The following is a 13,220-nucleotide window of genomic DNA, read 5'->3' on the forward strand; positions in this document are numbered from 1 at the left end:
TCAAAAGATAAAACAGATACACATTTCAAAAGATAAAAGCAGAACTTGGACCCCACCCCAAGATAATGCATAACCCATGTTTGAGTTAGATCCCAGAATTAAGATCCTACATCTGTAGCTTACAAGTTTCTGATCCATAGTAACACTATATGGAAAAACATTGTTGTCATCCAACAAAAGACTATTGTGATAATCTGAGTGATGTGGCTAACTGAGAGTTAAGAGGCTGTCGATGTTTGCAGAAAGGCTCTGTGGAACTGTACTGGAACGGTTCCAAATCAATTGATGGAAATATAGTCGACCGTCTGTTCAATTACACTGCATCAAATTAACCTGTGCTGGAACAACAAAGACAGAATGACTCTGTGTAGGGAGTCTATGGTTAGTGCATGTGATGTTAGAGGGCACACAAATTGTTAGAATGTGGGACATGCAATCTCCATAGACGAACATTGTCAGTAGAATGACCTTACTGAAGAGCTCAGTGACTTTCAATGTGGCACCGTCATAGGATGCCACTTTTCCAACAAGTCGGTTGGAAGAACCGTGGAAGAACTTGACGGGCCTGCACAGAGCACTGACCTCAACCCCTTCGAAACACCTTTGGGATGAATTGGAACACCAACTGAGAGCAAGGCCTAATCGCCCAACATCAGTGCCCGATCTCATGAATGCTCTTGTGGCTGAACGGAAGCATGTCCCCGCAGCAATGTTCCAACATCTAGTGAAAAGCATTCCCTGAAGAGTGGAGGCTGTTATAGTAGCAAAGGGGGGACCAACTCCATATTAACTTCTTGCGTCGAGCCATCCCAGATCCGGTATCGTGACTACAGCCTCAAGCTCATTACCATAACGCAACGTTATTTGTAAGTCGCTCTGGATAAGAGCGTCTGCTAAATGACTTAAATGTAAATGTAAATATTAACTATTCATGAAAATCACAAATGAAATGAAATTAATCTATTTGCTCTCAAGCTTAGCCTTTTGTTAACAACACTGTCATCTCAGATTTTCAAAATATGCTTCTCAACCATTGCAAAACAAGCATTTGTGTAACAGTATTGATAGCTAACGTAGCATTTAGCGTAGCATTTAGCGGTAGCATTCAGCAGGCAACATTTACACAAAAAAACAGAAAAGCATTCAAATAAAATCATTTACCTTTGAAGAACTTCAGATGTTTTCATTGAGGAGACTCTCAGATTGCAAATGTTCAGTTTTTCCTGAAAGATGATTTGTTTAGGACAAATCGCTCCGTTTTCTGCGTCACGTTTAGCTACGAAAAAAAACCTGTATCCAGGATTGTGTAAATATATCCGCAAGCTCATTAGCATAACACAACGTTAACTATTCATGAAAATCGCAAATGAAATGAAATTAATCTATTTGCTCTCAAGCTTAGCCTTTTGTTAACAACACTGTCATCTCAGATTTTCAAAATATGCTTCTCAACCATTGCAAAACAAGCATTTGTGTAACAGTATTGATGGCTAACGTACCATTTAGCGTTAGCATTCAGCATGCAACATTTTCCACAAAAACCATAAAAGCATTCAAATAAAATCATTTACCTTTGAAGAACTTCAGATGTTTTCAATGAGGAGACTCTGTTAGATAGCAAATGTTCCGTTTTTACAAAAAATATTATTTGTGTCGACTAACTAATCGCTCCGTTTTGTTCATCACGTTTGGGTAAGGAAATAATAATAATAATAAGTCATTAAAACGCGAACTTTTTTCCAAATTAACTCCATAATATCGACAGAAACATGGCAAACCGATGTTTAGAATCAATCCTCAAGGTGTTTTTCACATATCTATCGACGATAAAATCCATCGTGGCATTTTACTTTCTGTTCTGAAGAAATGGAACGCGCATGGACCTACAGATTACGCACACAGGACACCGGGCGGGACACCAGGTAAATGTAGTCTCTTATGGTCAATCTTCCAATGATATGCCTACAAACACGTCACAATGCTGCAGACACCTCGGGGAATAGACAGAAAGCGCGGGCTCATTCCTGGCGCATTCACAGCCATATAAGGAGACATTGGAACACAGCGCCTTCAGAATCTGGGGCATTTCCTGTATGAAACTTCATCTTGGTTTCGCCTGTTGCATTAGTTCTGGGGCACTCACAGATAATATCTTTGCAGTTTTGGAGACGTCAGAGTTGTGTCTTTCCAAGGCTGTCAATTCCATGCATAGTCGAGCATCTTTTCGTGACAAAATATTGCGCTTAAAACGGGCACGTCTTTTTATCCAATAATGACACAGCGCCCCCATAGGTTCAAGAGGTTAATGCCCATGATTTTGGAATGAGATGTTCGACGAGCTGGTGTCCACATACTCTTGGTCATATAGTGTATATACAGTACCAGTCAAAAGTTTGGACACACCTACTCATTCAAGTTTTAAAAAAGCAACTATATTCTACATTTCAGAATAACAGTGAAGACATCACAACTATGAAATAATGCATACGGAATCATGTAGTAACCAAAAAAGTGTTAAACAAATCAAAATATATTTTATATTTGAGATTCTTCAAAGTAGCCACCCTTTCTTTTCCTTATTGACAGCTTTGCACACTCTTGGCATTCTCTAAACCAGCTTCACCTGGAATGCTTTTCCAACATATGCTAGCACTTGTTGGCTGCTTTTCCTTCACTCTGTGGTCCAACTTATCCCAAACCATCTCAATTGGGTTGAGGTCTGGTGATTGTGGAGGCCAGGTAATCTGACGCAGCACTCCATCACTCTCCTTCTTGGTCAAATAGCCCTTACACAGCCTGGAGGTGTATTGGGTCATTGTACTGTTGAAAAACAAATGATAGTCCCACTAAGCACATTGCTGCAGAATGCTGCGGTAGCCATGATGGTTAAGTGTGCCTTGAAATCTAAATAAATCACAGACCGTGTCACCACAAAAGCACCCCCACACCATCACACCTCCTCCTCCATGCTTCGCGGTGGGAACCACATATGCGGAGATCATATGTTCACCTACTCTGCATTTCACAAAGACACGGCGGTTGGAACGAAAAATCTCAAATTTGGATTTCCACCGGTCTAATGTCCATTGCTTGTGTTTCTTGGCCCAAGCAAGTCTCTTTTTCTTATTGGTGTCCTTTAGTAGTGGTTTCTTTGCAGCAATTCGACCATGAAGGCGTGATTCACTCAGTCTCCTCTGAACAATGTCGTGGAATATTCTAATCAAGTGAAAGAGACTTTGTCATTTCTTCAAACAATCATATTTATTCAATATTAATTAATTATTGCAATAATGAGACTAGTCAACCCCAGAGTCTTGACTGTTGGGCCGAGTAGCCTAACCTGTACCCAAATGCAGAGTTCTTTATATAGCTAAATCAAATCAAATCACATTTTATTTGTCACATACACATGGTTAGCAGATGTTAATGCGAGTGTAGCGAAATGCTTGTGCTTCTAGTTCCGACAATGCAGTAATAACCAACGAGTAATCTTGCTAACAATTCCAAAACTACTACCTTATACACATAAGTGTAAAGGGATAAAGAATATGTACATAAAGATATATGAATGAGTGATGGTACAGAGCGGCATAGGCAAGATGCAGTAGATGGTATCGAGTACAGTATATACATATGAGATGAGTATGTAAACAAAGTGGCATAGTTTAAAGTGGCTAGTGATACATGTATTACATAAAGATGCAGCTGATGATATAGAGTACAGTATATACGTATACATATGAGATAAATAATGTAGGGTATGTAAACATTATATTAAGTAGCATTGTTTAAAGTGGCTAGTGATATATTTTACATCAATCCCATCAATTCCCATTATTAAAGTGGCTGGAGTTGAGTCAGTGTGTTGGCAGCAGCCACTCAATGTTAGTGGTGGCTGTTTAACAGTCTGATGGCCTTGAGATAGAAGCTGTTTTTCAGTCTCTCGGTCCCAGCTTTGATGCACCTGTACTGACCTCGCCTTCTGGACGATAGTACCCCAGGTCTGACACTAAGAATGCTTAGTCATGGTTGGTTCCACCCCTCCCATGCAGATTTGGGCATCATAAGCCACTCTGGGTTCATCCTGTTGTTATCTGCACTGGGGGGTGTTGTCTTAACCCCACCCTGGCTTAGTTTCCCATATGCAAGGATGATTTTGAGACAATGAGGGATTGTTATAAACTCTTCCAGGCTCTCTCTATCTCGGTTACACCCACCATATCTTGTAATGCAGTCTATGTAATGCAGTCTTTAACTCATTTGTCAGCTCAAGCAATCTCTGGTGACCAATAGCCCAGATTAATTGCAGGGAACTAGAGTGGAGACCATAAAAAAACACTAGTAGGACATAAATGTCTTACTATTAGTTTAATATGAATTGTTAACCATTAATATCAAATAGATCAGGAAAATACGTAATTTTTCTATCACAACAGTTGATGTTGAGATGTGTCTGCAACTCTGTGAAGCATTTATTTGGGCTGCGATTTCTGAGGCTGGTAACTCTAATGAACGTATCCTCTGCAGCAGAGGTAACTCTGGGTCTTCCTCTCCTGTGGCAGTCCTCATGAGAGCCAGTTTCATCATAGCGCTTGATGGTTTTTGCGACTGAACTTGAAGAAACTTTCAAACTTTCAAAATGTTTCGAAGTGACTGACCTTCACGTCTTAAAGTAATGATGGACTGTTGTTTCTCTTTGCTTATTTGACCTGTTCTTGCCATAATATGGACTTGGTATTTTACCAAATAGGCCTATCTTCTGTATACCCCTACCTTGTCACAACCCAACTGATTGGCTCAAACTCATTAAGAAGGAAAGAAATTCCACAAATTAATTTTTAACGAAGCACACCTGTCAATTGAAATGCATTCCAGGTGACTACCTCATGAAGCTGGTTGAGAGAATGCCAAGAGTGTGCAAAGCTGTTATCAAGGCAAAGGGTGGCTTGGCATAGAAAATATGTTTTGATTACATGATTTGTTAGTACACACTTTTTTGGTTACTACATGATTCCATTTGTGTTATTTCCTAGTTTTGATGTCTTCCCTATTATTCTACAATGTAGAAAAAAGAAAGAAAGACCCTTGAATGAATATGTGTGTCCAGACTTTTGATTGCTATTGTGTGTACGTATGGTAATGACTGGAGCGGAATAGCTGGAATGGTATCAAATACATCAAACACATGGTTTCCACACACACACACACACACACACACACACACACACACACACACACACACACACACACACACACACACACACACACACACACACACACACACACACACACACACACACACACACACACACACACACACACACACACACACACACACACACACACACACACACACACACACACACACACACACACACACTACACACACACACACACACACACACACACACACACACACACACACACACACACACACCCCACATACACGCCACACACCACACACCGCACACCACTACCTATCTGGCCAGCTATCCTCCAGCTGCTGTTGCCATCCCAGCCGATAGATTGATGGCTGCAGGTGCTGGGAGAGAATGCCCTGAGGCCTGAGAATCTGCTGTGTTTTGCTGTATGATGATTGTGTTTGTGTGTGCGTGTGTGTGTCTGTGTGTGTGTCTGCATGTGTTTACCTGTCTGTGTGCATCTATAAAATCTATCTTGTAGGCATTAAACTGACTTGAAACAGAGGGACCATCTCATTGGACTAGCCCATCATACCTGAAGACAGTTGTGCAGTAGCAGCACAGACATGACTGGATAATGTGCTTCTCTCTCAGATCACCGGCAGGGTTCCTGTATGTCAGTGCTACACTCCATGAAGCTTATCAACAGTGAGTAATAGGCAGGGACAAGAATGAGGCAAACGAGAGAACAGCCTTGAAGGACCCTTAGTAGGAATAGCAATTTATATCGATATACAGTGGGGAGAACAAGTATTTAATACACTGCCGATTTTGCAGGTTTTCCTACTTACAAAGCATGTAGAGGTCTGTCATTTTTTATCATAGGTACACTTCAACTGTGAGAGACAGAAAAAAACAAAAACATAGAAAATCACATTGTATGATTTTTAAGTAATTAATTTGCATTTTATTGCATGACATAAGTATTTGATACATCAGAAAAGCAGAACTTAATATTTGGTACAGAAACCTTTGTTTGCAATTACAGAGATCATACGTTTCCTGAAGTTCTTGACCAGGTTTGCACACAATGCAGCAGGGATTTTGGCCCACTCCTCCATACAGACCTTCTCCAGATCCTTCAGGTTTCGGGGCTGTCGCTGGGCAATACGGACTTTCAGCTCCCTCCAAAGATTTTCTATTGGGTTCAGGTCTGGAGACTGGCTAGGCCACTCCAGGACCTTGAGATGTTTCTTACGGAGCCACTCCTTAGTTGCCCTGGCTGTGTGTTTCGGGTCGTTGTAATGCTGGAAGACCCAGCCACGACCCATCTTCAATGCTCTTACTGAGGGAAGGAGGTTGTTGGCCAAGGTCTCGCGACATATGGCCCCATCCATCCTCCCCTCAATACGGTGCAGTCGTCCTGTCCCCTTTGCAGAAAAGCATCCCCAAAGAATGATGTTTCCACCTCCATGCTTCACGGTTGGGATGGTGTTCTTGGGGTTGTACTCATCCTTATTCTGCCTCCAAACACGGCGAGTGGAGTTTAGACCATAAAGCTCTATTTTTGTCTCATCAGATCACATGACCTTCTCCCATTCCTCCTCTGGATCATCCAGATGGTCATTGGCAAACTTCAGACAGGCCTGGACATGCGCTGGCTTGAGTAGGGGGACCTTGCGTGCGCTGCAGGATTTTAATCCATGACGGCGTAGTGTGTTACTAATGGTTTTCTTTGAGACTGTGGTCCCAGCTCTCTTCAGGTCATTGACCAGGTCCTGCCTGTTTGATTGAGTGTGTGGACAGGTGTCTTTTATACAGGTAACGAGTTCAAACAGGTGCAGTTAATACAGGTAATGAGTGGAGAACAGGAGGGCTTCTTAAAGAAAAACTAACAGGTCTGTGAGAGCCGGAATTCTTACTGTTTGGTCGGTGATCAAATACTTATGTCATGCAATAAAATGCAAACTAATTACTTAAAAATCATACAGTGTGATTTTCTGGATTTTTGTTTTAGAATTGGTCTCTCATAGTTGAAGTGTACCTATGATGAAAATTACAGACCTCGACATGCTTTGTAAGTAGGAAAACCTGCAAAATCGGCGGTGTATCAAATACTTGTTCTCCCCACTGTACATAGTTTGCCCCTCAGACAAGAATACCATAAACCGCACTCTGTTAACGACAGTAAGAGTCATCCATGTCATCTCCATCCTCGTTTCCCTTTTAAGAACTCTCCCTATTTTCTCCCTCTTTCCTTTTGTTTTTGCTGTCATTTCCATACTTCTTGTGTTTTTTTTCATTCACAGAGGTTACCTCAATCAAATGTATTTATAAAGGCCCTTCTACACTTCAGCAGATGTCACAAAGATCTTAAACAAAAACCCAGCCTAAAACCCTGAACAGCATGCAGTGCAGATGTAGAAGCACCGCGGCTAGGAAAAACTAAAATACATATCTCTGTCTTTGTCAGTCTGTTCTTTCCTTCTCTCTCTCTCCCCCTCACTCTCCTTCTCTCTCTCCCCCTCACTCTCCTTCTCTCTCTCTGCCCCCCTCTCTCCTTCTCTCTCTCCCCCTCACTCTCCTTCTCTCTCTCTGCCCCCTCTCTCTCCTTCTCTCTCTCCCCCTCACTCTCCTTCTCTCTCTCCCCCTCACTCTCCTTCTCTCTCTGCCCCCTCTCTCCTTCTCTCTCTCCCCCTCACTCTCCTTCTCTCTCTCTGCCCCCCCCCCCCTTCTCTCTCTCTTCCCCTCACTCTCCTTCTCTCTCTCTCTCCCCTCCTTCTCTCCTTCTCTCTCTCTCTCCCCCCTCTCTCCTTCTCTCTCTTCCCTCACTCTCCTTCTCTCTCTCTGCCCCCCCTCTCTCCTTCTCTCTCTCTTCCCCTCACTCTCCTTCTCTCTCTCTGCCCCCCGCTCTCTCCTTTCTCTCTCTCACCTCACTCTCCTTCTCTCTCTCTGCCCCCCCCGCTCTCTCCTTCTCTCTCTCTCCCCTCACTCTCCTTCTCTCTCTCTGCCCCCCCCCCCCACTCTCCGTCTCTCTCTCCAGACCAAACAGTGTTTGTGATTACGTCTGGTTTGGGTTGAAGCGGCATCATGCTTTCAGAACACAGACATGTGGATTCTCTCTAGGGGGGTTCCGCTTGTGAAAACATTCCAATCTAAATGGAGATGGGAGATATCTTCTGGGGATTCCACCCACCATCCCTCCCAACCATGCGGCTTAAACACATTATTCCAACACCGGGCAAGATAAACCTTTGTTTTTTCATACAGCGTTTTCCCCTTTAGGCCCACATTTGTTTTAAATATGTAGAAAATTGATGTGTTTGAGAAAGAAGGTGAAATTGAAAGGGAACACAAAAGGACGTGCAAAAATCTGAAGAAAAATCCCAAAAGAAATTGGAGTTTAGTTGACCTAAGGATCTTGAGACTTGTTCTGGTCGATATGCTGCGTGTTTATCTTAGTGTTACAGATGAGCAGACTTAAGTCACAGCCCTACCGGATAACTACCTTGGTGTTTGTAGATGTCTTGTGTTGAGACTGATGGCAAACACCCATGTTAAGGTATCACTTTTTAAAATGTTAAATTAAAATATATTTTATATTTATATTTATATTTATATTTATATATATATATATATTTTATATTTCTCCAAAACATGACTATGTAGAGTGAGTAAGGGGGGCCTTCAGAGAAATCATTTCAGAATAAAAAAATCCCCCTAAAATATAATCGTTTTTGTTAGAAGGTAGGAACTGTATTTCTACCAGATGGTGATGATTTAAGGGGGAAGTCAGAAAGATGAGTGGGGTGGAGGGGGGAGGGGTTGGTAGGTAGTCTTTACCGGTATTCATGTTTCCATGGTTACCCTGAGGCTGTATCTCATGGCAACTGGACTGAGTGAATTACTGATACCTATCTGCAGAGCGATGAACCCTGACGCTTTGCGCGACAACACTGTCCAAGACCCTTTTACATCCAATCAAAAAGAGAGGAAAGGAAAGAGTGGGGGATAGAGATAGGTGACTGTAGGGGCAGATAGAGGAGAGGAAGATAGCAGGGGTATAGAAACAGAGAGATGGTGAGACAAAAAGAGGGAGTGGGCAAGAGAAAGAGAGAGAGAGAGTGACTGGAGAGCAGGTGTGAGTGCAGATATGAGTGTGATGAAATTAACATACTGAAATTTGAATTAATTATCTGTCTAGCCAGCCAATTGTCAAATGTGTGTGTGTGTGTGCGCGTGCATGTGTGTGTATGTATGTATGTATGTATGCGTGTGTCTGTGTGTGTTTGTGTGCGTGCGTACCGTGCATGTCTGCAAATGTCTGTGACTCTACACGGTGGTGTTGTCACCTCTGCTGGATTGGGACTGGAGTTTTTCTTGGTTTCTGGAACGTTCCCTGAGTGGTGTTATGCTGCTAATGAATCTCAGTCTGGTTAACTAACAGATGCCTCCCTGGAATCTCAGGTCCTCTCATTTGTCTTCTGCTCTCTCAATAGACCAGACTGACAGAACATGTCCTTGTCACACTAACCCTTCCTCCTCTACTGACAGAACGCTGAAGACCTTCCATAGAAATAGAATTACTAGAAGGGAAAATACCATTCAAGAGAAATGTTCTGTGGTGGGTGGACAGGCAGCCATGTTAGATGTACCCATAGGAGTGGAATCTATTTCTGTGAGACTTCCTCTCCTTCTTTCTCTTTTTCCTTTCTTCCTTCAACTCATGACCCTGTCATTCTTCCTATATCTCCTTTCTGTAGGTATGAGCGAGGCATCCTCCATAGTGAACATGCGTAGAGTCACCCACCCTACCATACGAGAGCCCCTGGCTGGCATCGCCCACCTCCCCTGCGTCTTCACCCTCCAGCCCAGTGAGCTCAGCCCTTCCAGCCAGCCTCCCCACATCCAGTGGACCCGAACCTGGATACCGCAGGGTGGAGAGGGGGGTCCACTGGAGCAGATGGTTCTCTCAGCGAAGGGTAAGTCATGTAAATTGAATTAAACCCTTTTGCACTTTTTGGAGCTTAGGTCATTCACTAACTTCCTCCATGGGGTTCGGTGTTGAGCGGTTTTATTCACTTCCTTTAACCTTTTACTCCAGTGGGCTAAATCAGGTTCACACAGAGCGTTTTTTGGTAGTCTTAAACAAATCTACTTTGAAGCAAGAATACACCCCCCACACACATGGTTATGGGCTTCAAAATGAAAAAGAGACCTGTACCATGTCAGATATAGTTGAAATATATTACATTTTGAGTTTTCAGCCTAATATTACACTTTATATACATCACAGAAGACTGACATTTTTTGGCGTAAAAAAAAAAAGAATGTTTATTAATTAGGAAATTATTACAAATGTTAATAACATTCCACCCATGAGGCCACTAGGTAATTTGACTGTGGGAAAGGGCTTTAGTATGGATGGTCCTGCTTCTTTTAAATTAAAGCTAGCGATTCAATGATATTAGTTTCAATCAACATGGACTTAAACATGCCATATTTGGCTATTTGTAATACGCTTAATTTGTAATGACAAAATGATGAGAGGGTTATTGTTTTGACAGTTGAAAAGGTCTATACACTTTCATAGAAATTGTTTTATTTTTCATTATTTTCCAAAGGTGATATGGTGAAGGTGAATAAGCCTTTCGCTGGCCAGGTCAGGTTGCTTGGATATGCTGCTAACAACCTAAATGCTACCATGGAGATCTCAGGCCTCCGTAGCAACGACACAGGCACCTACCATTGTCAGATTGTGGTTGCAGATGACTACGAGCGAGACATAGTGCCCCTTGTGGTCACAGGTGAGTGGTTCAATGCTGGTGTGATTCAGAAGCTGAGATACCTTCTTTCCCCAATACAATACAACACGTCTGGATTGTTCCCAATAGGTATGCAACAAGTATTATAAGTATTGTCTGGGAATACTTTTGTTTATTTTGTAAATTACTACAACCTTGGAGTAGACTTTATCAATACTTCTGAAAATATTTATATTTATATATAAGCTAAAGTGTGTGGACTGTGGATTAAAAACCTATTTGTCCCTTTAAATGATCGTTAATAACATCTTAGACACCTCAGTGGGAAATTGTGACCTTTTACTTGATAACCTTTTACTATATAAGGGCAGATTCTTGTGAGTATTAAACAAATCTACTTTGAAGAAAAGTATACACCTCACACACTTGGTTATAGGCAAAAAAATAAGCCACCTGTACCAGGTCAGATATAGAGTTGAAATGTATTCAATTTGGAGTTTGTATCCCAACATTACACTCTGCTTCTCTTTGTATTTTCATTATGGGTTCATATTAACAGGCTAATAGTCTGTTACACTGTAATTAAGTGCATGGATTGAATTCCAATGACAACTGGCCTGTGACTGCTCTTCCATGAAATGCAGCTAAAAACACACAGATGGTTTCAGATTGATCTGTTCTGAATAAACCTATTGGGTTGTCAAACAGTGTAGTTTTATAATCATCTAAAAGTAGGGCTACATCATGAACATCAGATGTAGTATATGTTTATAAACACTACCGTTCCAAAGTTCAAAAGTCACTTAGAAATGTCCTTGTTTTTTAAAGAAAAGCACATTTTTTGTCCATTAAATTAACATCAAATTGATCAGAAATACAGTATAGACATTGTTAATGTTGTAAATGACTATTGTAGCTGGAAACGGCATTTAAAAAAAATTGAATATCTACAGAGGCCCATTATCAGCAACCATCACTCCTGTGTTCCAATGGTACGTTGTGTTAGCTAATCCAAGTTTATCATTTTAAAATGCTGATTGATCATTAGAAAACCATTTTGCAATTATGTTAGCACAGCTGAAAACTGTTGTGCTGATTAAAGAACCAATACAACAGGCCTTCTTTAGACTAGTTGAGTATCTGGAGCGCCAGCATTTGTAGGTTCGATTACAGGCTCAAAATGGCCAGAAACAAAGCACTTTCTTCTGAAACTCATCAGTCTATTATTGTTCTGAGAAATGAAGGCTTATCCATGCGAGAAACTGCCAAGAAACTGAAGATCTCGTACAACGCTGTGTACTACTCCCTTCACAGAACAGCGCAAACTGGCTCTAACCAGAACAGAAAGAGAAGCGGGAGGCCCCGGTGGACAACTGAGCAAGAGGACAAGTACATTAGAGTATCTAGTTTGAGAAACAGACACCTTACAAGACCTCAACTGGCAGCTTCATAAAATAGTCCCCGCAAAACACCAGTGTCAACGTCAACAGTGAAGAGGTGACTCCGGGATGCTGGCCTTCTAGGCAGAGTTCCTCTGTCCAGTGTCTGTGTTCTTTTGCCTATCCTAATCTTTTCTTTCTATTGGCCAGTTTGAGATACTCATGGGAAAATCAAAAGAAATCAGCCAAGGTGTCAGAAAAAATAAATGTACGCCTCTACAGATCTGGTTCATCCTTGGGAGCCATTTCCAACCACCTGAAGGTACCACATTCATCTATACAAACAATAATATGCAAATATAAACACCATGAGACCACACAGCAGTCATACCGCTCAGGAAGGAGACGTGTTCTGTCTCCTAGAGGTGAACGTACTTTGGTGAGAAAAGTGCAAATCAATCCCAGAACAACAGCAAAGGACGTTGTGATGATGCAGGAGGAAACGGGTACAAAAGTATCTATATCCACAGTAAAACGAGTCCTATATCGACATAACCTGAAAGGCCGCTCAGCAAGGAAGAAGCCACGGCTCCAAAACCGCCATAAAAAGACAGACTAGGGCTTGCAACAGCACATGGGGACAAAGATCGTACTTTTTGGAGAAATGTCCTCTGGTCTGATGAAACAAAAATAGAACTGTTTGGCCGTAATGACCATTGTTATGTTTGGAGGAAAAAGGGGGAGGCTTGCAAGCTGAAGAACAACATCCCAACCGTGAAGCACAGGGGTGGCAGCATCATGTTGTGGGGTGCTTTGCTGCAGGAGGGACTGGTGCACTTCACAAAATAGATGGCATAGTGAGAAAGTAAAATTATGTGGATATATTGAAGCAACATCTCAAGACATCAATCAGGAAATTAAAGCTTGGTCGCAAA

The 13,220-nt window shown here is 41.9% G+C and overlaps 1 protein-coding gene across 1 annotated transcript in view; it reads left to right on the top strand.

Annotated features, from left to right (window-relative positions):
- Positions 1-13,220, top strand: part of LOC115114029 (neurocan core protein-like) — a 138,533-nt gene that overhangs the window by 38,930 nt on the left and 86,383 nt on the right. The window contains exons 4-5 of the mRNA XM_065013666.1: positions 9,905-10,123; positions 10,766-10,948. Of these exons, the coding sequence (XP_064869738.1) occupies positions 9,905-10,123; positions 10,766-10,948 (402 nt within the window). The remainder of the gene's footprint in view (positions 1-9,904; positions 10,124-10,765; positions 10,949-13,220) is intronic.

This window comes from Oncorhynchus nerka, linkage group LG9b (genome assembly GCF_034236695.1).
Source record: "Oncorhynchus nerka isolate Pitt River linkage group LG9b, Oner_Uvic_2.0, whole genome shotgun sequence".
NCBI lineage: Eukaryota > Metazoa > Chordata > Actinopteri > Salmoniformes > Salmonidae > Oncorhynchus > Oncorhynchus nerka.